Here is a 22,325-nt window from a genome sequence, read left to right on the forward strand (position 1 = left end):
CCAATCAGGAAATGGCTCCAAGGGAGCGCGCGAGGTTTCCTTCCCCGCGCACCCGCTCTCACCGTTAAACGGCTGCGTCTGGCGATAATCCGAAAGTGACCTTTTTTCCCCCTCTCAGCTCGCGCTAGGGGCAGTGGGAGGGACAGGTCTCGCGAGGGAGGTTGGTAGGAAGAAACCGCACCTCTTTCCCCGCCTCGCGCGCACCCTGGAGTGGCTGCGCGCGCACCTGCCTCCCTAAGGAGCCGCTAAGGGCTCTTTCTAGCGTTCCTCAGTCCGCGGAAGCAGATTGGCCGTTCTTCTGCCTCCTCCCTGAGTCCCACTTTCCTGCCTTTGGCTTTTTTCTCGTCAGCGTTGCCAGTTCCTTCAAGGAGACGGGGGGTAATTTTTTAAGCTGTCGCTTCTCCTTTAAGAAAAAAAGCAGCGTCGACTGCCGGATGAGTCTGTAACAAAATGGCGGCGGAAGAACGGAGACGGGGTCGTGGGGGCAGGAGAACCCGCCCTCTGGCGCACGCGCAAATGAAGTGCCCAGAGGCATCTTGGGATGTGAAGTTCTAGTTATGGAAGGCTGTAGTGGTTTAAAAAAAAAAAAAACCTCGGACGGAGAGGATGCTGGGAGGTCTTGACAGATGTTGGATGGGGAAAGTAGTTTATATTCTTTCCGCCTTCAGAGTTTACTCTTCTAGGGAGTGAAGTGTTTCCGCGCTGGGCGGTAACACTTGTATAGTGCTGCCCTAAATGGGCACTAGTTGGTCTGTGTGGCGTCGCGAGTTTATTGTATTGTTTGTTTTACTTAGCTTTGCCATAGCATATCTACAGTGGATACATATGATTCCTTACCTTGGTTTAGTAAGGTGGCAGAGTCCATGGGACCAGCTAATGTACCCAGCTACATTATTCGGGATAAGCTGTTTCTGACCTACAACTTGTGGATGCCTGAAAGACATGAACTGTATCTGGTTCAGGCCTTGCATAATGCAAGGCACTCGGCTGACTTTTAGTAAAAGTTTGTGGACCAGTTGTAGAGATCCCAACCGTTGTGAGCGCATATAGAACCTGGTGTCTGGTGCTTAATTTTGGGGTTGTGGTTCCTGACCTGGTGGGACCTACCCAGAGAAGCTGAAGGTCTCCCTTCTGCTCCCTGCCCCAAAGCCACCTGCAGTTTATAATGTCTCTGCTGCACACCGAACTCAGAAAAAATAGAAGCTTTGTCAGACTTTTCGTGGCTGCCCAATAGTGTGTCCAGCCGAATGAGCTTCATGCTTCACAGAGAGTTTCCATTTACTCCCAAGTTGGATCTGTCATGCAGTTGGCCTCTTGTATATCTCTGGTCCATTTACTCAAGGAAGAACTTGAGAACAGCCCTTTTAATGCTGGAAAATAAAGCGTCTGGATAAAAGCTCAAGAAGAAGAATGAGGATGGAAACAAGATACTGGGATCCAATTCAGGATTTCACATCAATCATTCAGTTAAACTATAGATGCAGTCCAATTGTCGTAAGCCAAGTGCCGAAGCACGGGGTTTTCCTTCTAGTATGTTGGCCCAGTTTACCACTGCAGATCATTGTCCAGGCACTTCCAATGCTATGGAACCCAGGTACAACAGAAGGAAAGTGTCCACCATTGTTAAGTTGAGCCCATTGGTGCCACCATGGGGTGAGTTACACTGACCCTTTACCAAGCCTGATGTCCTTCTTCAGAGATTGGTGCCTCAAGATAACATGTCCAAAGATAAAAGTTTTGCCAGCCTCACTTCCAAAGAGCATTCAGACTGTATTTCTAAGACGATTTGACTTGTAAGACAACACAGAAATACCCTTTCAGCCTCATGAACTCACTACGCATGTGAACCTTGCTACTTGGTCTGTGCACAGGAATCAAATTGAGTACATCAGTGGGAAGAGATGAGTGAGAAACAATATTGTCAGAACAAGGCCAGGGGCTGACTGTAGAGCAGACTATCAGTTACTCATACAAGTTCAAACTAAAGCCGGAGAAAATTAAAACGGGGCCTAGCACAATGGCAAGCAGTCTGTTGACTTTTGGTATAAGTTTTGCTCAATTGTCGAGATAATGGAACATTGTTAGGGCATAAAGAAGTTGGTGTCTGGTGGCAAAGTAGCCCTTCAGTATATCCCATCTGAGTGTAGACGCCATCTCAAGAATACATTTGATGAACAGAACAATGACCAAAGATCAAACAAGTTGTGGGAGGACATCAAACACCTTGTACATGAAGACAACAAAAGGACGTTAGGAAAGAAAAAACAGTGGATGTCAGAAGAGACTCTGAAACTTGCTCTAGAACTCAAAGTAACTAGAACAAATGGAAGAAATGATGAAATAAGAGCTGAATAGACTATTTCAAAAGCTGCTTTGGTGAAATCAAAGTATTATAGAGAAGTGTGCAAGAAACGAGTTAGGCAGCCAAAAGATATGTGCATCTTCAGTTTCTCAAGCTGAAAGAACTGGGGAAAATATTCAAGCCTTGATTTCATTATTGAAATTTATCATTGGGCAAAATATTAAATGTTGCAGGAGGAGGCATCAAAAGAAAATGGAAGCAATACCCTGAGTCACTGTACCACTTCAGATTAGGCAAGCATTTTATATTCCTTGTGGATTCTTTTGCACTTTCACAAAGCTAATGTCATTTTTACTTGTAAAAAATGTTTGGTACAGTGTGGGTAGGAAATTTTTCAAACCTCAAGCTTGTAGTAAACAGTCTCTCAGAACAGCACTGATATCCAACAGCTAGTCCAAGTAATGCAGAGTGGGAATCCGCTTTCAATTTAACAGACAGTGATATGGAAAATGAACACTCCCTTTAGAGTAACCTCAAAAGAGTCCACTGTGTTTTAGAGAAAAGACCACAGGCTCTCAAGTCAAAGTGAATCACACTGGGTAACTAACAAAGCTACCTATGAATTCTGGCAGATAATATTTGTTTCTAATATTACAGTTCTTCACACACTGCCTTCCCTAACTCATTTGGTAAACATTTAAATTTATTCAAGAGAAATAAAATTCCAGTGGTAAAAGATGTGAACAGTTAGCTCCAGTATCTCTTTCCAGAGAAACTGGTACAAGCCAGTGTAATTAGGCAAGACTTCTGCTTAACTGAGGGGTCAACAACTTAGCACCCATTTTCTTAAACCTTCCAGTTTCTTTCATGGCCTTTCTGTTGTTGCAGGTTCTGTGACCATGTGTATAACAACAAGTCATTGTCCGGGCCTGCATCATCATCATGGTATTTTGCCTGTTTGTGGGCATGGCTGCCACAATGTCAATCCACCTCCGGGAGGTTTTCCCTCTTTCCCAGTGGAGTCGCTTGACTCAGAGTCCACTCCACAGCAACCAACACAGAACAACCAATTTACTCCACACGATGTCCTTTCCTAGTGACTGATTTCCCTCCCTCTCTAGATATTAGACTTTTAGACCCCTGAGATAAGTCAGGCCCTGGCAATCCAAATGTGAATACGTATCAGCTCTGCCTTTTAAGGATGTAGAGTCCACGCAGTAAAGTGGGTAAGCATGACTTCTGAAAAAGTTTAAACACAGCCAAATGATTGGGCACTTCTTAACCCCAATGGAAATTATACTCGAATGTCACTAAATGAATTTTAAAGCTTTATCTTTCTTGTTAATCCACCACCAGAATCAAAATCCTACAATCTGCCTGCCTATGTCAATCCTGTTTCACTTTTTAAAACTGTGACCTCAAAAAAGAAAAAAAAAAAAAAGAAGATAGAAATTCACCAAATCAAAAGAGAGGAAGTGCTGAGCAAATACAGGAACCAAAAAGGGTTATAGAGGCTGCTTCACTCTGTCTCATTCAGTTCCTTTGCGGTCCTCCCTCTGCAGCACATGCCAAAGCAGTTCCTCACAACCTGTGGGACCAGAGCATCTTGGTTGTGTGACCATGGAAGACTTGGGTGAGTGGAGCTTCTCTGAGGAGAAAGGCTAAGGCTATCACCTCTTGGCGGCTCTCTCTGTACTGGGGGGTGGGGGCCTGCTAGACAGATTGAAGGCAGTACAGGGAAGATTGGTGTTTTCACTTCTCGGCTGCCTTCAGCCAACCAAGAGTGAAGCATGAGGAAGTGTGATTGTTCTGGGGAACCCCTGGCTCATGGTTTGCACTGATATCTGAGGCAGAGAGTGTAGTGCTCACTACACAATAATCTTTCCCCAAGTACTTCTGGACTGAATTATGATTCCGTTTGGCTTTCTAATGGCATGTGGCCCATGGGGAGCTACAAGAGGTCATAGGGTGGTCACACAGCTACAAGGACGTGATTTGAAGGAAAGAAACGGGATAGGCGCAAGGGTGCTGTGAGGGAGAGATGGCATTGACATTCAGCAGTGAGAGAGCAGCAGAGGCTGGAGCAAAGCCACGGTGGTTTCCTTTGTTTCATGGTTTCGTGTTAAATCAGTCATTTTGTTGCTAAACCTTTTATTGAGAGGAATTCTGAAGGAACGGATTCCTCTGGCCTACAAATATGATACCCCTACCCCCCCTACAAGGCAATTAAACCCAGCAGTGCCACTCTGGACCACATTACTCAGATCCGGATTGCAGATCTTTGGAGTAAAGGCTTGTCATGCTTGGGACTCTTTCCACACTTTTTGCCAACTGTTGCTGCTGGCATCCTTACCAATACTGAGTCACTCACTAACCTTTACCCAGCATCCAAGCTGTAGTAATTCCACTGTGTCTTAGGTTTTAGTGTGTTGAAACTGCATGCAACCCAAAGAACCAACCACACCTCGTACGTGTTCTTTTTTAATTGGGGTGGTGCCTTGAAGGAAACAGCGATTGAAAGAAAGGTAATGGGCAGAAAGATGTGGTGGATGAGAAATCGATTTGGACACTTCCATTTTGGATCAATCTATTTTGAACTTGGTGCTGCATTCACGTTCTTAGCCTGTCCGTGGTGGTTCGGGGTTGTAGAGTTGGTTACCATTCCTAGTGGCCGAGACACAACAGAATGAAGGACTGCCGGGGCCTGGACTATCCTCTCAATTGTTATGTGTTAGCCCATTATTGCAGCTATTGTGTCAATCCAACTCCTTCTGAGTTTTCCTTCATTTTGTTTTGTTGTTTTTCTGTGGGGTGGGGAGGCTAATCTTCTACTTTATCAAAGGAGTCTTGGTTGTGACATAATGGTTATGTACTGGGCTGTTATCCACAAGAGCTACGAGTCAAAACCACCAGCCACTCTGATGGAGAAAGACAAGGCTTGTGATGAGTAACAGTGTTGGAAATGCACAGGGGCAGTTCTGCCCTGACTTTATAAGGTCACTGAGTCAGAATTGACTTCATGGCACTAAGTTTGGTTTAGTTCTCTACCAAGCATGATAACTTTTCTCTCTTTTTTACAGATTTTTTTTTATTATTTTAAATACTTTATATATAATTTAATTCCAAAACCAAGTGTGATTATATCTTTACATATATACAATATACATGTATGAGTTTACAAAATTTAATAACTCACTTCATCTCAGAGACCGAAACGTCATCAGAAAAGGAAACTGTGAGGAACAAGATATAACACAGAGTTCACCACAACAGTTAGGAATATTACAGTTAAAATAGCTACATTCTTCTCTGATTTCTTTTGGTTGAAATCATCTTATAAATTGACAATGCTGTTTTTTGTTTCTAAGACAGATATAAATTTTTCTTTCTTTTTAAAGTCTGTTTCAGTTTTACTTTTCTTCCTTTGATAGCCACTCAGACTACGGTACAGATCTGAGGGGGAAGGACTCTGGAGGATTTTTAAGGCTGTGACTCTTCTCTTACTCTCTCTTTTTTATTATTCAGTACTTTCACTGGGGGCTCATACATCTCTTATCACAATCCATACATTCATCCATTGTATCAAGCACATTTGTACATATGCTGCCACCATCATTTTCAAAGCATTTTCGTTTTACTTGAGCCCCTGATATTGGCTCTTCATTATTTCCCCTTTCCTCCCCTGCCCTCCCTCCATCCTTCATGAACCTTTGATAAGTTATAGATTATTATTTTCATATCTTACATCGTCCTCTGTTGCCCTTCACCTACTTTTCTGTTGTTCATCCCCCTGAGAGGGGTTATATATTGATCCTTGTGATCGATTCCACCTTTCTCCTTCCACCATCCCCTGTCCTCCTGGTATCGCTACTCTCATTGTTGGCCCTGAGGGGTTTCTCTGTCCTGGATTCCCTGGATTGCAGTGTGCATGCTCTGGTCTAATCCAATTTGTAAGGTAGAATTGGGATCATGATAGTGGGGGGGAGGAAATTTGTGTGTGTGTGTATGGGTTTTTTGTGTAAATACATATACATATAATTTTTTTCTCCTTTTGTTTGTGGAATACTTAGAAAAAACCATTCTGTGTAGTTTTACAGCCCATGGTATCAAATCAGAAACAGTTTTTCATTTATCACTCCTCCTTCCTCCCCCACCATAGATGTGATTTTTTTCTTCTTCTGTATGACCCTGGCATCATTGTACTCTTTAAAGTCTAATCCTTTGGTGTGAAAACTATTTTTTTATTTTCCTTTATAATAATGGTGTCATAAAATATTTACCGGTATAAGACTGACTAACTTTACTAAGCCTAATGTTTTTAAATTTAGTCCATGTCTCAAGATGCTTGGCAGATTCATCATTGACTTTAAAGAATGCATAATAGTCCAGAGTTTTGTTTCGCCATTCTTCTTTAGGCAGAGGGTTGTGTTTCTAACTTTTTGCTATTATGGAAATTGTGGCACTAAACATAGGCGTGCATAGGTCTGTTCCTGTTTTGTTCTTTATTTCTTCAGGGTACATCCCAAGTAGGGAGGTTGCAGGGTCATAAAGTGTTTGTATTTGCAGTTGTTTAAGAAACACTACGCTGTTTTCCACAGTGGTTGTAGAATTCTGCAATCTCACCAGCAATGTATGAGTGTTCCAATCTCCATGTCTTCTCCAGCATTTTTTGTTTCATTATTTTTTTATTTTGCTGAGAGTTTCGGGGTGAGATGGTATCTCCTTGTTGTTTTAATTGGTAGTCACCATATGGCTAATGAACGCAATCACATCTTCATATGCTTGTTGGCTGCCTGGATGTCATCTTTAGTAAATTATCTTTATGTACTGTGTCCATTTTAAAACTTGCGTTATTTGTATTTTTCTCATTAAGGTACAGTAGTTTTCTATAGATTTTTGAAATTAGCCCTGTATTTAATATGTCATTGCTAATTTTTTACCCAAACTGTGGATTCTTTGATGATGTATTTTAATGTTCATAAATATCATATTTTAGGAGCCCCTGGCCCTCTGTTTGCTCTTATATTGTGTATTTTTTCATTAAATTTGATAGTGTACTTATGTATTGTATCAGGGCCATTAAGTTTGTCCCTAAATTTTCATTAATAGTCTTTATGGTTCTAGGGTTTATATTTAGGTTTTTGATCCATCTTGACTTTTTGCACATGGTGTGAGATATAGGTCTTGCTTTATTCTTTTGCAGGTGGAGATCTGATTTTTCCAGCACCATTTATTGAAAAGGCTATCTCTTCCCCACTTAATGTGTTTTAGTACTTTATCAAATGTCAGGTATCGGTAGATGCTTAGTTATATTTCTGGGTTCTCACTTTTAATTCATTGGTCTTCATGTCTGTCACCGTACCACATGATGTTTCTTTCCACCTGGTATCTCCTGACAATGTGTCCAGCGTAGATGAGACTAAGTCTTGTCATCTGCCCTTCTAAGGAACATTCTGCCTGGACTGTTTTCGGGAGAGATTTGTTTTTTCTTCTGGCAGTCCCTGGTACTTGCAGTATTCTTCGCCAACACCATAATTCAAATGCATCCATTCTTCCTTATTGATAGTCCAACCTTCTTATGAGCTTATCAGAAATATCATGTCTTAAATCAGTGGCACCTTCCCACGTGACTTCCTTGCTCCCTCTTCCACACTTTAAAAAGGTCTTGTGTAGCAGATTGGCCCAATTCAATAAGTTGTTTGACTTCCCACATGTCGCTTTCATGAGCATTGACAGAGATCAGCCTTAGGGAAATCCAGACTTTTGCCCAGTTTCCAAGAGAGTCTTCATTTTTGTTTTGTTGTTTTTGTTTTTTTAAGGCATACCTAGTAATTTTTATCCTTGCCATTCAAAAGGGAACTAGTATATACTCAGCTACTCAGGCAACAATCAGGTACTTTCATATATGTTAACAACTTCAATTCCTGCAGCAACCCTCTGAAACAGGTAGTATCTACTTTTTTTCTCCAGATGGAAAACTAAGAAAAATGAAACAGCTTCTTTCAGGTCACGTCCAAGCATACGGGATACCAGAGCAATTAAGTTACCAGGTGTTTTTTTGGAGAAAAACGTTGGCTGCAGTGTAAAATGAAATAACAGATCATCCAGAGCTAGTAGGTTCACACAGTTGTGCCTCTCCCAAGCAGGACGGATGGTAGAGAAAGCTGTCTAGAAGGAATTAAGCAGGCTGGGAGCCAGCGTGTGCGGAGATGGTTGATGTCTACGTCCCTGAACACTGTCTTCCTACTGCCATCAGCCCAGAGGTCTCTGCACGACCTGGATGGAACCTTCTTTTCTGTGGAGAAGTCACATCGAGGGCAGTTTAGCACAAGTGAGCAGACATTCCCCGCGTAGAGCTTCTTAAGAAGCTAGTAGTTTGTAATCCCCAAAGGTTTTACTTAAACCCTCTTTACAGGGAAAAACTGGATAAAGGGGAAGAGCCAATAGCAGACTGGGACTCTGAATGAAGTTACAACCTGTGGGGACCCCAGAGAGACCCTGCTTTCCTCCTTTCTGTTAATGCTGATATGACTTCATAACTGGAGGGAGGTTTGAGCTGTAGGTGAAATGAGGGACTACAGAGTTTTCAGTCTCGTTCTCGCTCACTCGCTTCCTGTATCCCTCCACAACCACTGCCAGTCAGCCTGTATTTGTCATACTGAAACTAGTCATCTTCAAATTACGAAATCGGACAACGTAACCTCAGGGTGTTAGTGGTAGGTGCACTCATGGGGTGCCATAATCGAAAGGCCTGCTAACTGCCAAAGAGTAGTGTTTTGTAACTCTACTTACCTTGTTTTTAGGAGGGTGACCAAGCCTACTCTTGTTGTTACTCGGTACCAACTCATGGTGACCCTATGTACCACAGACATGACTTACTTCTCTTATCGAGAAAGAATCCCCCCTTCCTCCAAGCCGTTATGGCAAATAGCTTTTTATTTTGAATCTGAAATGATCTTTGAATTCTAGTTGGAGCTAAGAAAAACCTTAGACAAAGAAAAGAGATAAAAGGTCCTTCTTAAAGGAGACTCAATAAAAATCGGAAGTTTCTAAATGTTCTCAACATGCCTACCAATGTCCTGAGACTAATAGTAAGTGTAACTTTCTCTACTTTAGTTTTCCTCTCTTTCCTGTTCTCTTAACTTCTTTTTAAAAATCTTTTACTGTAGACCTGGGGCTCTGATTTTCAAGGTCAGCAGTCTCAAACCACCAGTTGTTCCCCAGGAGAAACCTGGGCCTTTCTGCTTCTGTTAACAGTTACAGTCTCAGACATCCACAGGGGTCAGTTCTGTCCTGTCCTAGACGGTGCTGTGCGTCAACCACAATGAGAGTGCAGAGTTTTTGAGTATGAGTTAGAGAAATACTTTAAAGGTGCCTGATGTACCTGTAAACGAGTCTAATCATCAACTCTTGACCAATCTTACCTTTTTATAAACCCACCCATTCCTCCCATCCCTGGAGTGTTTTAAAGTAGTTCCAGTTATTATTTCTTATATACATATTTCAGCACTACTCTACTATATGTACATATATATATATACACACACACATATATGATCGTTCAATTAGCACACATAGAAAATCCTTACAGCTAACTAACAGTACTTAATCTTAGGAGCCATGGTGGCAAAGTGGGTTACATGGTGGGCGGCTAACTCAAAGGTCAGCAGTCGTGCCACTGGAGAAAGTTGAGGCTCTCTCCTCTCCTAAAGGGTGATAATCTGGGAAATCCACAGGGGGAGTTCTGCCTTGTAGCATCACTCTAAGTTAGCATCAACTTGATGGCAATGAGTTTGATTTTTTTGAGACTTAATCTTATAAGTGATCCAGGCAATGTTCAGCATTTCCCGATGGCTCCTCCTTACCACCCCCAGCCTGTGTAAGGCTCTAAATAATGTCTCTACATTTCAATTCGTTGGAAGTCTATTGAATCTTTTAACTCTATAAGCTCCCCCGCTCCCCTACATCTCATTTTTCCCATTCCACAGTGAAACCTGTGAGAGCCAGAACCATGAAGTCAACCGTGTATTTTTGGTGTCTCATAAGTTTGCTGCCTCTGACAGGGTGCAGCTTACTGGGCTTTTTTATCACTCAATTCCGTGGAAAATACTTCTCCTTTTCTGACAGATTTCTTCTTTACGTAGGTTCCAGCTTTCATAGATTTCACTCTCCTGTATTTTTGGAAGGATCATTTCACTTTTTTCCCCCCCTCACCTACAAATGCCTAAAACTCATGACTGAGAAGGAGCAATAGAAGATCCCGTTTCTAAGAAATGGTTGTTGTTGGGTGTCCTGGGTGCCAACTCATAGTGGCCCTATATACACCAGAACCAAACACAGTGCAGTCTGTAGCCACACCCAAACTGGTATTTTTGTTTGAGCCCATGTTTGCAGCAACTGTGTCCATCCATCTCATCCAGGGCCTGCCTGCCTTCTTTTTCGCTGCCCCTCCATTTTACCAAGCATTATGGCCTTCTCGGGTACTGGTCAGTCCTGATAACATGTCCAAAGTACAGGAGACCAAGTCTTGCCATCTTTGCATCTAAGGAGCATTCTCGAACATTTCTCTTTTTCCAAGAGAGATTTGTTTGTACATTTGGCAGGCCATGGTACCTTTAATATTCTTTGCCAATACCATGGTTCAAACACATTGCTTTTTATATCTTCAGTCTTCTTTATTCAATGTCCAAATTTCACATGCATCTGAGGAGATTGAAAATATGGCTTGGGTCAGGGGTACTTTAGTCCACAAAGTAACCTCCTTGCTGCTCAACATTTTAAAGAGATCTTGTACAACAGATTTATCTAATGCAATACACCGTTTGATCTCTTGACTGCTGTCTCCATGAGTATTGGTTGTGAATTAAAGCAAGATGAATCCTTGGCAAATCCAATCTTTGCTCCATTTATCAGTTCTGAAGATTTTGGTTTTCTGTAATTTGAGCTGTCCATACTGAAGACTGTAATCTTTGATCTTTATCAGCACATGCTTCAAGTCCTACTCACTTTCAGCAAGTAGGGTCATGTCATGTTCATAGCTCAGGTTGTTAATAAGCCCTCCGTCAATCCTGATGCCACGTTCCTCTTCATGTAGTCCAGCTTCTCTGATGATTTTCTCAGCAGACATCATTTTTATGCCTTTACAAATTCTCAACACTCTTCCCTACACACCTCCCACCAAATGTGAAATAAATGAAAATCTGGATTTTTAAACTGCTCATATGACTTATTTCCCTCATCTTTAACCTTCAGAGCTAGGCAAATTCTTGGAACCAACTTAATAGCATGTGTTGATAATTTTAAAACCACAACCTGTAGTAAGAAAGCAACTTAAAAAAAGAAAAAAAAGAACATGAACACCATTGCCATTGTGTTGGTTTCAACTCATGGTGACGCCATACATTACAGAGCTGAACTGCCCCATAAAGTTTCCTTGACCATAATCTCTATGTAAACAGCCAGGCCTTTCTCCCACAAGAAGCGTACTTGAGATCCATTCAAAACTCACAACCTACAATTTTCAAATACCCTTCTATCCAGTTCCCTATGCATTATGCAGTTCATTATTAGAGGAGGATATACTGGGTTAGTCTAGGTTGACTAAAGAAACAAATACATCGACATATGTGTAAGTAAGAACTTTATATAAAAGAACAATTGTATATTGAGAAAACATCCCAGCCCAGTCCAGATCAAGTCCGTAAGCCCGGTATTAGCCCATATGTCTGATCCTAGTCCATAAATTCCTCTTATACAGCACATGAGATGTTTCCAATTGCAGGAAGATCACAGGCCAGTGGGTAGAACGTCTTATGGATTCAGTGTCAGTGGAAGCATCTCAATGCTGGCGCAGGTCTCCACATGTCTCTTCCAGTTCTCTGAGTGTCTCAACAGCAAGAAAAGGAAGGCAGAGAGAGTGGGTCTGACCTCCTGTGAGCTATTTATCTCCTCCAAATGAGGTCATCAAGCTGAGACTGATTAACAGGCTAGACTCCACCCCTTCACTCAAGTTGATGAGATTACGTAACTGCCACACATACCATGCCCAGGATGACCCAGGCAACCATGTAAGAAACTAAGAAAAATTCACTATCCTAGAGCAAGTTCCTACTCACAGCAACTCTAAAGGACAGGGTGGAACTGCCCATTTGAATTTGAGGCTGTACATCTTTTTGTTGTTGTTAGGTACTGTCAAGTTGGTCCAACTCATAGCCGCCCTATGTACAACAGTGAAACACTATCCAGTCTTGTGCTCTCTCACACTTGTCCTTATGTTTGAACTCATTGATGCACCCATGGTATCAATCCATCTGTTGAAGTCTTTTTTGCCTCCCTGCTACTTTACCAAACATGATGTCCTCCTCCGAGGACTGATCTCTCCTGGTAACGTGTCCAAAGTACATGAGACGGCGTCTCACCATCCTTGCCTCTAAGGAGCAGTCTCACTGTACTTCTTCCAAGACAGATCTGTTTGTTATCTTGGCAGTCCATGGCATCTTCAAAATTCTTCATCAGCACCATGGTTCACATGCATCGATTTTTCTTCTGTCTTTACATCTGTGCATCTTTACAGATGCAGAAAGCCTCATCTTTCTCTTGTGCAGGGTTTGAAATGTTGACCTTGTGTTTAGCAACCCAAATATAACTCACTACACTGCCAGGGATCTGTCTATGTGAGAAAGGGGACATGACAAGGATTCAAAGTTAGGATATAGAATAGGGGGTCAGAAAGCCCAAGTTTCCATCCTTGTTCTGTGCTTTTTGGCAGCATGACCTTAGACAAGTTACTTATGTCTCCTGTTTGTTTTTTTTTCAATAAGACAAATGAAATAAGTAATATGATATCACTTGTCTCCAATTGGTGACCATGACCATGAGTCCTTCTGACTTATAGCAGCCCTATAGGATAGAAGAGAGCTGCCCTATAGGGTTTCCAAGGGTCTATTGTATTTTTTTGTTTTACCCCCAAAATTATTAGAAAAATGAATTATAGCCATCTGGATTGGAACACCTGGATTTTGAAGTATTATTTCCCCCTGAAACGCCTCTATACACCCTAAAAGAGAATTCTTACACTTTGTTGTCAGAAGTTTGTTGTACTGCTTTGGATCACTCTTAAGATTTAAGGGTTAAATCCTAAGACAAATCAGGGTGAAGAGTAAAAGTTGCTGTTTAGTCTTTGGGGCCAGCTTTTATTTTGATTTTGCTATATTTTGAAAAGCTGGTATGTAATTGCTTATAGTGTGCTGACAGAAATTTTTCCTCCCATTTTTCAGTTGAATATCTTAGTGGGTGATAATCTCTAAATGAATGGTAAAAATTAATGCCCTGCCATATCAGAGGCTGGATTAGAGATGATAAAAATAAATATATCAGTAGGAAATTAGAAGCAGGCCTCAGTAGGCAGAAGCATTCCACATCTCCTAGTACAATGCACCATATTCTTGAAGTGAAATGAGGGAAGGTATTTGATAATAACGATAACCCAAGAGAAGGAGGGGATGGAGGGGCACAATGAGGATGTTCCAGGGCAAAGTATGCCTGAGAATTAGAGATTCCATTTATGATTGAAATAACAGTTTCCTTTATGAAAATCAGCACAAGATTGGCCCCGAGAAAATGGAGGCTGAACTTTGCCCAAATGCCCCACCTTTCCAAACTGCTGTACCCTTCCCTCACTTCTGACATCAACTATCACCATCTCCCCTCAGTATACTCTCCCCCTTCCCCGGGTTCTGCAACTCACACAATGGCCACCGTGAATTCACAGTGTAAAGAATATCAGTGATGGCTCATGTCTTGTCTTGTAGGGGCTAAGTCCTAAGTCAAAAGTTACACATCCATCTGGAGGCTCCTTATCCCCAAGCTTGTGGAAGCTGGTGAAATCAGGTCCAAGAACCCAATTCAGGAGCAGAAGGAGTGGAGCCACTCCATCTCTAGCTGGTAGAGATCCTCTCCTGCTTCTCAGAGGGTCCATTACATACACAGCAGGAGGGCAATCCCAACTTACCCTGCTAGCAGTTGCTCACAGGTGAATCCTACCAGTGTCTTCCTCCCACCATCTCACCCAGACAGGTGCAGGAAAAAAGTGAGTTGATGGGAGTTTCTAGCCAAAGACTGACTAGAAGAACCACATTGAACAATTCCTTGCCCCTACAATGAGTCACTCATTCCTTATGTTACAGATGCCTTATTAGAAGAACTGGAAAACTCCACTCTCCAGGACAGTGATGACTACTACAACCCAGCCTCTCCTGTGGACCAACATCGCAGAAAGGAGACTAACCTTGCAGAGACGTCGAAGGCTCTTTCTGCCCAGGAGGACACAGCTCCCTTTCAGGTAACTTCTCAGTTACTGGATTACCTTCAACATAGTTGCTGGAAGGCACGTTTGAAAACTAACTGTATCCCACACACAATGAGGTAAAGGGAGGAGGAGAAGACAAGCATTGATTCTCAGTGGTGACGATGGTTATTTTCAGAAGAAGGGGAAGTGCGAAAATTCTTACAGAAGAATAAGCCTTTGAGAGTTGCACATTTCTAGTGAGGGATGGTGAGAGGTAGAAGACGCCCCTCCTTCTCTTGGGACATTCTTATATCACTGCTTAGGTACTGTCTATCAGAGATGCTGTTGCAGCTTGACTGGATGGCGTGAGTTTGGTTTGGTTTGGTTTCGATAAATCTACATGTGCCCACATTATAATTAAACTATTGCTTGATGAGAATTGTAGTATAAATTCACTGCCATCGAGTCGATGCCATTGAGAGCCTAGCTACCCTCTAGGACAAAGTCGAACTGACACTGAATTTCCGAGACTGTAACTGCTTATGGGAATAGAGAGCCCTGTCTTTTTCCTGAGGGTCAGCTGGTGGTTTCGAACAGCTGATCATTCAGATCACAGCCACGAGAGCTCCCCTTGAAGTAGTATAAAAGGATTAAATAGCCGCCTCTGCATCTGGTGTTAAGCTCTGATACGCTCATGTATCCATGTACACTATGTGGCGTAACCAGCAACACAGGCCTGGAAGTTGAGCTCTGGGTAGGCTACCACTCTAGTTACTCTTTCCTCCAGCCAAATGCACACAATTATAAGGACACACATTTCTCTCTCTGCTAAGGAGCTACTGTCCTTGTTCTTGCTGCTGGATTATAGCAATAGGCTCCCAACTATCTCCCCGCCTTTCCCCTTCCCAGCCTCTTCTCACCTGAGCAGCCAGAATGATCCTTTAAAGCTCAAGTCAGATGAAGTCTTTCAGCAACTCAAAGCCCTACAGTGACTTCCCACCACAGTAAAAGCCTTAGTTCTTGGGCAAAGAGAGACAATGGACAGTGTAAGATATGAAATAATAATAACAATATATAATTGATCAAGGACTCACAAGGGTGGGAGGATGGGGGATGGAGGGGAAAAAGGAGCTTATACCAAGGGCTCAAGTAGACAATGTTTTGGAAATGATGATGGCAACATATGTACAACATGATACAATTGATGTATGGAATGTTACAAGAACTGTAAGAGCTTCCAATAAAATGATTTTTTTTAAAAGCCACAGTGCTGACACTGACATCCTGGGCTGACAATTTTTTCTAGTTCAGCCAGGGATCATGCCTATTTTCCAAACATCCTATTAAATTAACTTTTGCCTCAGATTTTAATTGTTTCATAAACTTTTATTGCTTCCGTTTGTACTAAAACAAGCTACCATGGGTTCACTGGCCCCCATCACCTGGTTCTTTTGGCTTCTTCTGTGGTGTTAGTCCGGGTTGACTAGAGAAACCAATCCAGTGACACTCATACATGTACAGGAGAACTTTGTATTGACAACTAATTATATATCAAGAAAGCATCCCAGCCCAGTCCAACTCAAGTCCATAAGCCCAATAATAGTCCTTAAGGCCCTCTTCAGACTCCTGCAGCCACATGCAATGATGCAAAATGCAGGAAGATCACAAGCTGGTGGGAACAAAGTCCTGAGGATCCAATGGCAATGGCTGCATCACAGAGCTCATGGCACCGAGAGAGGGAGAGGGAGAGGGGAGTGGAGGAGTGAGGGAGAGGGCGGGAAAGGAGGTGGGGAGAAGAGGAGAGGAGAGGAGATCCCCAGGGCTCCCCTTACAAGGCCATGCTCACAAGGAGATACTATCAGACTATGACCTGATTGACAAGCTGGACTCCACCCCTACACTTTTATAAACCTTCAATTGACATGAATGTATGTAATTACCACAGATGGTCTCACATAGTAGTATAAAAGATATGCACAGAGAATATTCTCACTTTATAACTACATCCAAAGGATGACTAATGGTAACTTGTCTCTTTTTCCACGCCTTGCTTAGACAACACCTAACTAGCAGTATCTGTACAAAGCTAATCATCAAGGTGCTGCTACCTGTTAAGGAAGGAACCCTGGTGATATAATGGTTAAGTGCTTACCTACTAACCGGAAAGCCAGTACAAACCTATCAGCTTTTGCACAGGAGAAAAGACCTGGCGATCTTCTTTGGTAAAGATTACAACTTTGGACACCCTATGGGGTAGCTCTGCTCTGTCCTGTAAGGGTCGCTGTGAGTTGCAGTCAAATTGAAGGCAACGGGTCATTTGCTAAAGCTAAGTGAGTCACAGCAGCTAGAAATCACTAACTACTGTTGTGAGGCTGTTTCAGAAAAACGGTGCTGCTCTTTCCCCTGATGGATAATTGGTATAATGCCACTTTTGCCGTGGCCCAAGTGGTGGCCTGTGAGACTCACTGAATCTCCTCCGGGTCAGAGGACTGATCATACTAATTATGTTTAGGAATGAGACTGAGCATTTTTCCATACAAAGCATAGCATAGTTTACATTTTCTTGTTATGGTATTTTCCTCATTAATTGTAATTATGAGACTATGTGTTTAAATTTTTTCATTTATTTATAGATTTTCTGAGTTCAAAGTGTCTAGATGGTAGTGGATAATGAATAAAGCAATTCCAACTATAGCTATTATTATTTGCTAACAAACATTTTTGCCATTAAGTCCTTTGTTGTTTTTGAGCAGCAGTTGGCTCAAAAACAAAACCAAAAGTACATGTTCAATTTTCTCAAGGAAGTTGATGATGACTTGAATCCAGGTTTAATTCAGATTTCATTTGATTCCTGGAATTGGCACAAAACATTTCTTAGCATTTACCATTCCCCCTGAAAGTAGTTTCACTGTCCCTTTGAAAGCCAGAAGACACAGATATGATGAAAAAGTATCAGCATCTACTTCAAAAGTTAATACCGAATCTAAGACAAATGTGCCGGGAGATGGCGATTTAGCGTGTGCAGCTGAGAGGTGTGTTTACATGTTACGGTGGAACACGCATTTCATTTGGATGAAACAACTCAATGAATCTGGCTCATTTCCAATTCGACATTTTCTTGGGCTTGGTAAGTAAAGGAAACAGGTGATGATTAACGAGTTCATTCCCTTTGGAAATGGTTAAACGCTGTCCATTTGATCTCAGTGCTGCCCTGGTTGTATAATGGTTAAATGTTGCACTGCTAATGAAAAGTCAACGGTTTGTAATCACCAGCAGAAGCAATAGAGATTTCCTACTTCCATGAAGAGTTAGTCTCAGAAACCCACAGGGCCAGTTCTACCCTGTCCTATACCGTCTCGCTATATGGGTCAGAATCAACTCAATGGCAGTAAGATCCAGAGGCATCAATGAGGATATCTATTAATTCCAAAGTGGTTCTCTTTTTTTCCCCCATCCAGTCCACAGGATACAAATAAGGCATTTAGAAGAGTGTTGGTCAAAAAAACAAAACATCTGGCACGACTAATATAAATTAAATGCAAAGTTCAACACTGATCATTTTTTGTGGAGTACTAATATGAATACAAATGGGGGGGGGGGCAATACAACATTGTGTGAAAAACAAAGTTCTTATTGACTTATGAAAATAGGGTGGCCACTGTGGAAAACTGCCCTGATGATACCCCAAAGGTTTTCTCAAAAAAAGTGGAACACGGAACTAGTAAAGCCCAGTAATCCCAATCCCACCCAGAAGAAGTGAAAGCAGGAACACAAGCAGACATTTGCAAAACAGCATACAGTGTATCCGTTTTTACACTAGCTGAAAGGTGGAAATGTGCAAAATGTCCATCAGCAGATGAATGAAATCTGATACGTACAAGAGACTACTTCCCGGGGCCATTTAGTCAATTCCAACTCACAGCAGATCTGCAGAACAGTGGGTTTTCTATGGCTGTAACCCCCCCCCCCACCCCTCAAAATGGTTGCAATCTTTATGGAAGCAGACGACCACATCTTTCTCCCACAGAGTGGTTAGGGGCTTCAAACTGCTGACCTTTTAGTTAGCGGTCAAACGTTTAAATGTTGTTCACCAAGGCACTCACCTAGAAAGAGAAATGAAGGCCTGACACTTGACCCAATGTGAATGAATCTTGAAAACATCATACTAAATCAATCGATCCCCAACAGAATACTGTATGATTTCGCCCATATGAAAGAATTTTATGTATGGAAAACAAAGATTCGTAGGACCGTATATACCCGTGTGTAAGCCGAGTTTTTCAGCACAAAAAATGTGCAGTTTTTCAGCACAAAAAATGTGCTGAAAAACTGGGGTTTGGTTTATACAGGGGTCAGTGGCATGAATGGATGTCATCTGGCCAAGCCCAACTAACAATAGGAGGAAATCTCATGAAGTTTGACATAGCAACGCGCGTTCGAGATGCATGGGAAGACATTCCAGAAGACATGGTGGGACGTGCCTTCCAGAAATGTCGTACTAGTAATGCTTTGGATGGCAGTGAAGACTGCTTTGTATGAAAATGACAGCAGTGATGGAGATGACGGCAATCTCAGTGAGGACAGCGTCTATGGTGACCTCACACCAGCTGAAGCTCTGCATTGGGATACGGATGATGATGAGGAATCCAGTTTGGAAGGATTTTAACTCTTTACATTTTAGCTTGGTTGTTGATTGAGCTCAGGGAATAATACTATTAAGGTATCATTGTTGATACCTTATTGTTTTTGTTGACCCTATTTTCCACTTACTGTGCTGGTTTACTAATGTTAAATGACTTCTTGTCCTTTTATTTATGTTTTTAATTTAAAATAAATATTTAAATACATTACCCCACTGATGTCTCAGTTTTTAGTAATTTTATTTCGATTTGTTTTGATTATTGAAACTCACCAATAGCTTCTGCATTTTCCACCCTAGGCTTATACTCGAGTCCATCAGTTTTCCTGGTTTCCTAGGTAATAATTAGGTACCTCGGCTTATACTCGGGTCGGCTTATATTCGAGTGTATATGGTAGTTACCTGGAGTGGGGAAGAGGAGGAGGAAAGGGGGATGATATGTCTGGGGCATTACATGTAGGTTAAAGGTGGTTGAAGAGGGCAGAGAAAATGAGGACTGGGCACAGAATTTGAAGAGTACCGTCAAGGTCACTAAATTGAACATGTGGGAATTGAGACAACTTCATTTTGTTATGCATGTTTCACCACCATTCAAAATAACACAGCAGACCTAGGCCGTTGACATGTTGTAGCACACACAAAACTCCTGGTTCTACCCAGATAAGCTTCTATGTTCTTATCAAAACTGGAGCCTTAATCTTCAAACTTTACAGACGTTTTATATACATGCAGAGTGGGTGACTTACCTAAAACATTTTTAGGGTAACTGGTGTTGAATAACGATGTCAGCACGTACAAAGGTAGGTAGAAAGGCATTGCTGCTGAAGTTCCAGCTCCCCGAAGCGCAGTTTATTCCAAACCAAATGTGCTGAAAGGTGTCTCTGCAGCCAGTGGACAGCTGCAGTCACGTTCTTGCAGTGGGCAGCATGTCTTTGTTTTACAAGGAGAACAGTGACTGTTGAAGGAACATGCTGGGCCAGTTAAATTCAAGGCTGAAAGGTCAGCTGAGAATGTTATAGCAACCGTGGTTTGGAGCGTCCAAATAGGTAATCTTGATTTGGGGGGGAAGCACTGGGGACAATCACAGGGGCTTCTTATGAAAAGGTTTAAAGAAATGTGGAAGTTGATATGACAACAAAATCATAATTTATGAAGTATCAAGTGTTCATGAGCGAGGGGGGAGTGGAGAGGGAAGGGGGAAAATGAGGAGCTGATGCCAGGAGCTTAGGTGGAGAGCAAATGTTTTGAGAATGATGAGGGCAATGAATGTATAAAGTGCTTTATACAATTGATGTATGTATGGATTGTGATAAGAGTTGTATGAGCCCCTAATAAAGTGATTTAAAAAAAAAGAAGAGAGAAGCAAAAAAAAAAAAAAAAGAAAATTGGAAGCTGCATTGTTGGAACACAGACCAGGCTAAGTTGCCTCAAGGATTCCCGCCCCCTCCCCAAAGCACCCCCCCCCCCCGCCCCTCACTATGCAACGCTCATTCTTCAATGTTTTCTTAGAAAGTAGCATGTCCCAGATTGTGTTGGGACTCCTGCCCCCACTCACCCTCCAGCCCTGATCGTGCTCCATCAGACTTTTTGTTCCCTCAGCCCCAACAATATTTTTAAAAGGAACCCAATCAGAGCCCCTGGAGAAAAACACAACTACCCTTTTGATCTGGTGTCGATTTTAGAAACGATAGTACTGCCTCTGAAAGCATAAAGAGCTAAGTGGAGGATAAATCAAGAAGTCACCGGGCCTCACATTTTAATTATTTGTATTTTATAAAGGTTTCTTTGATGTAGAAGCAACCCTTTTTGACTTACTCTGGTATTTCTTTGTTCTGCCTGTCAGCAATCAGGTTTTAGAAATGCCTGAACTTTTGATCTATCTCTTTGTAAATCTATGCAAATGCAGGTTGCATTATGTTCAAAATCAGCTGGAAATCATTCATCAAATTATACAAATGAAAGAACATGAAAGTTCACCTTTAAGCAGATTACAAGTATGTAAAACAAAGCTTGCAAAATGCAAGAAGCTTCCCCCTCCAAGAAAAAAAAAATTCAGGGAGGAACTGAATAAATGAGCAGATTCCGAGATCCAGAATGGTTGGGAAGTTGTGTCTTGGAAAAACTTGACTTTGATTCAGCTCCTGGTTTTTATTAGATAACTTTATAGTTTCTGCCAGAATGGAACGAGACTGCAAAGGCCTCTGAGTTTTGCACCACCTGCGTTTCATGAACCACGACAAAGAGTCACAGCTAGAGGCAGTGTCGGACTTCTTCTCTTGTAAAATTACTTATTGAAGAAAAGGTGCTCTGAATGGAGGCAGGAAGACAGCACCTGTGAAAATGTTGGGGCTAAAATACATACACGTTTTGAAATAAAACACAGAGTAAATATTCTTGAGCAAAATTTGCTCTGATCTTTTATCAGCAGGTAGAGCCGGGAACGTTTCCTCAATTAAAAAATTACAGTCTGCACATATCAACAATTTCAAATGCATTAACCACAAAGTGTGATTTGAAGATTGAAGTTTTGTTAAAAACTTGAAAACAAGATTACATTGGAAAAAGAAAAAAAAATCACTTTTTAGAAAAATTTCCCCAACACATTGTTTTTGACAGTAATGACTCGGTTACCAATGAAGGCATCCAGATCCAGCTCAAAAGTTTTTGCTTATGCTGTTTTGTGCCGGCCTACTAACTGCAAGGGCAGCAGTTCGAAACCACCAGCCACTCTGAGTCCTTGGGAGAAAGATGAGGCTTTCTACTCCGGTAAAGCGTTCCAGTCTCAGAAACCCACAGGGACAGTCCTACCCTGTCCTATAGGGTCTCCATGACTCAGAATCAGCTCAATGGCAGTGAGACCTGCGGCGATTTATAAATGTGCGGGCACTCCTGATAAAAGCTTTTTAAAAATCTTGCTTTAATGTTCATCGTTTTATTCATTTAGAACTTCTATAAAAAGTCGTATCTTCAGAACAATTAAGAAAATTATTTTTTAGGTCTGCCAATAGGACAACACCACATCTCTGGTCCATAAACCAGGTAAACAGACGCCAACCTGTTGCCATGGAGTTGATTCCAACTCGTGGTGACTTTATGCG

General features: G+C 41.9%; 1 protein-coding gene across 2 annotated transcripts in view; it reads left to right on the forward strand.

Moving 5' to 3' along the window:
- Positions 1 to 2,724: 2,724 nt before the first annotated feature.
- LPXN (leupaxin) overlaps positions 2,725 to 22,325 on the forward strand; it is a 54,533-nt gene continuing 34,932 nt past the window's right edge. Inside the window, exons 1-2 of one of the 2 annotated variants that reach the window (XM_075545673.1) lie at positions 2,725 to 3,935; positions 14,488 to 14,642. In XM_075545673.1, coding sequence (XP_075401788.1) covers positions 3,923 to 3,935; positions 14,488 to 14,642 — 168 coding nt within the window. In that variant the 5' untranslated portion in view covers positions 2,725 to 3,922. Of the gene's footprint in view, positions 3,936 to 8,470; positions 8,634 to 14,487; positions 14,643 to 22,325 lie in introns of those variants that run through there. The other variant, XM_075545672.1, reaches the window with a different exon arrangement.

This window comes from Tenrec ecaudatus, chromosome 4 (assembly GCF_050624435.1).
Source record: "Tenrec ecaudatus isolate mTenEca1 chromosome 4, mTenEca1.hap1, whole genome shotgun sequence".
Classification (NCBI taxonomy): Eukaryota; Metazoa; Chordata; class Mammalia; order Afrosoricida; family Tenrecidae; genus Tenrec; species Tenrec ecaudatus.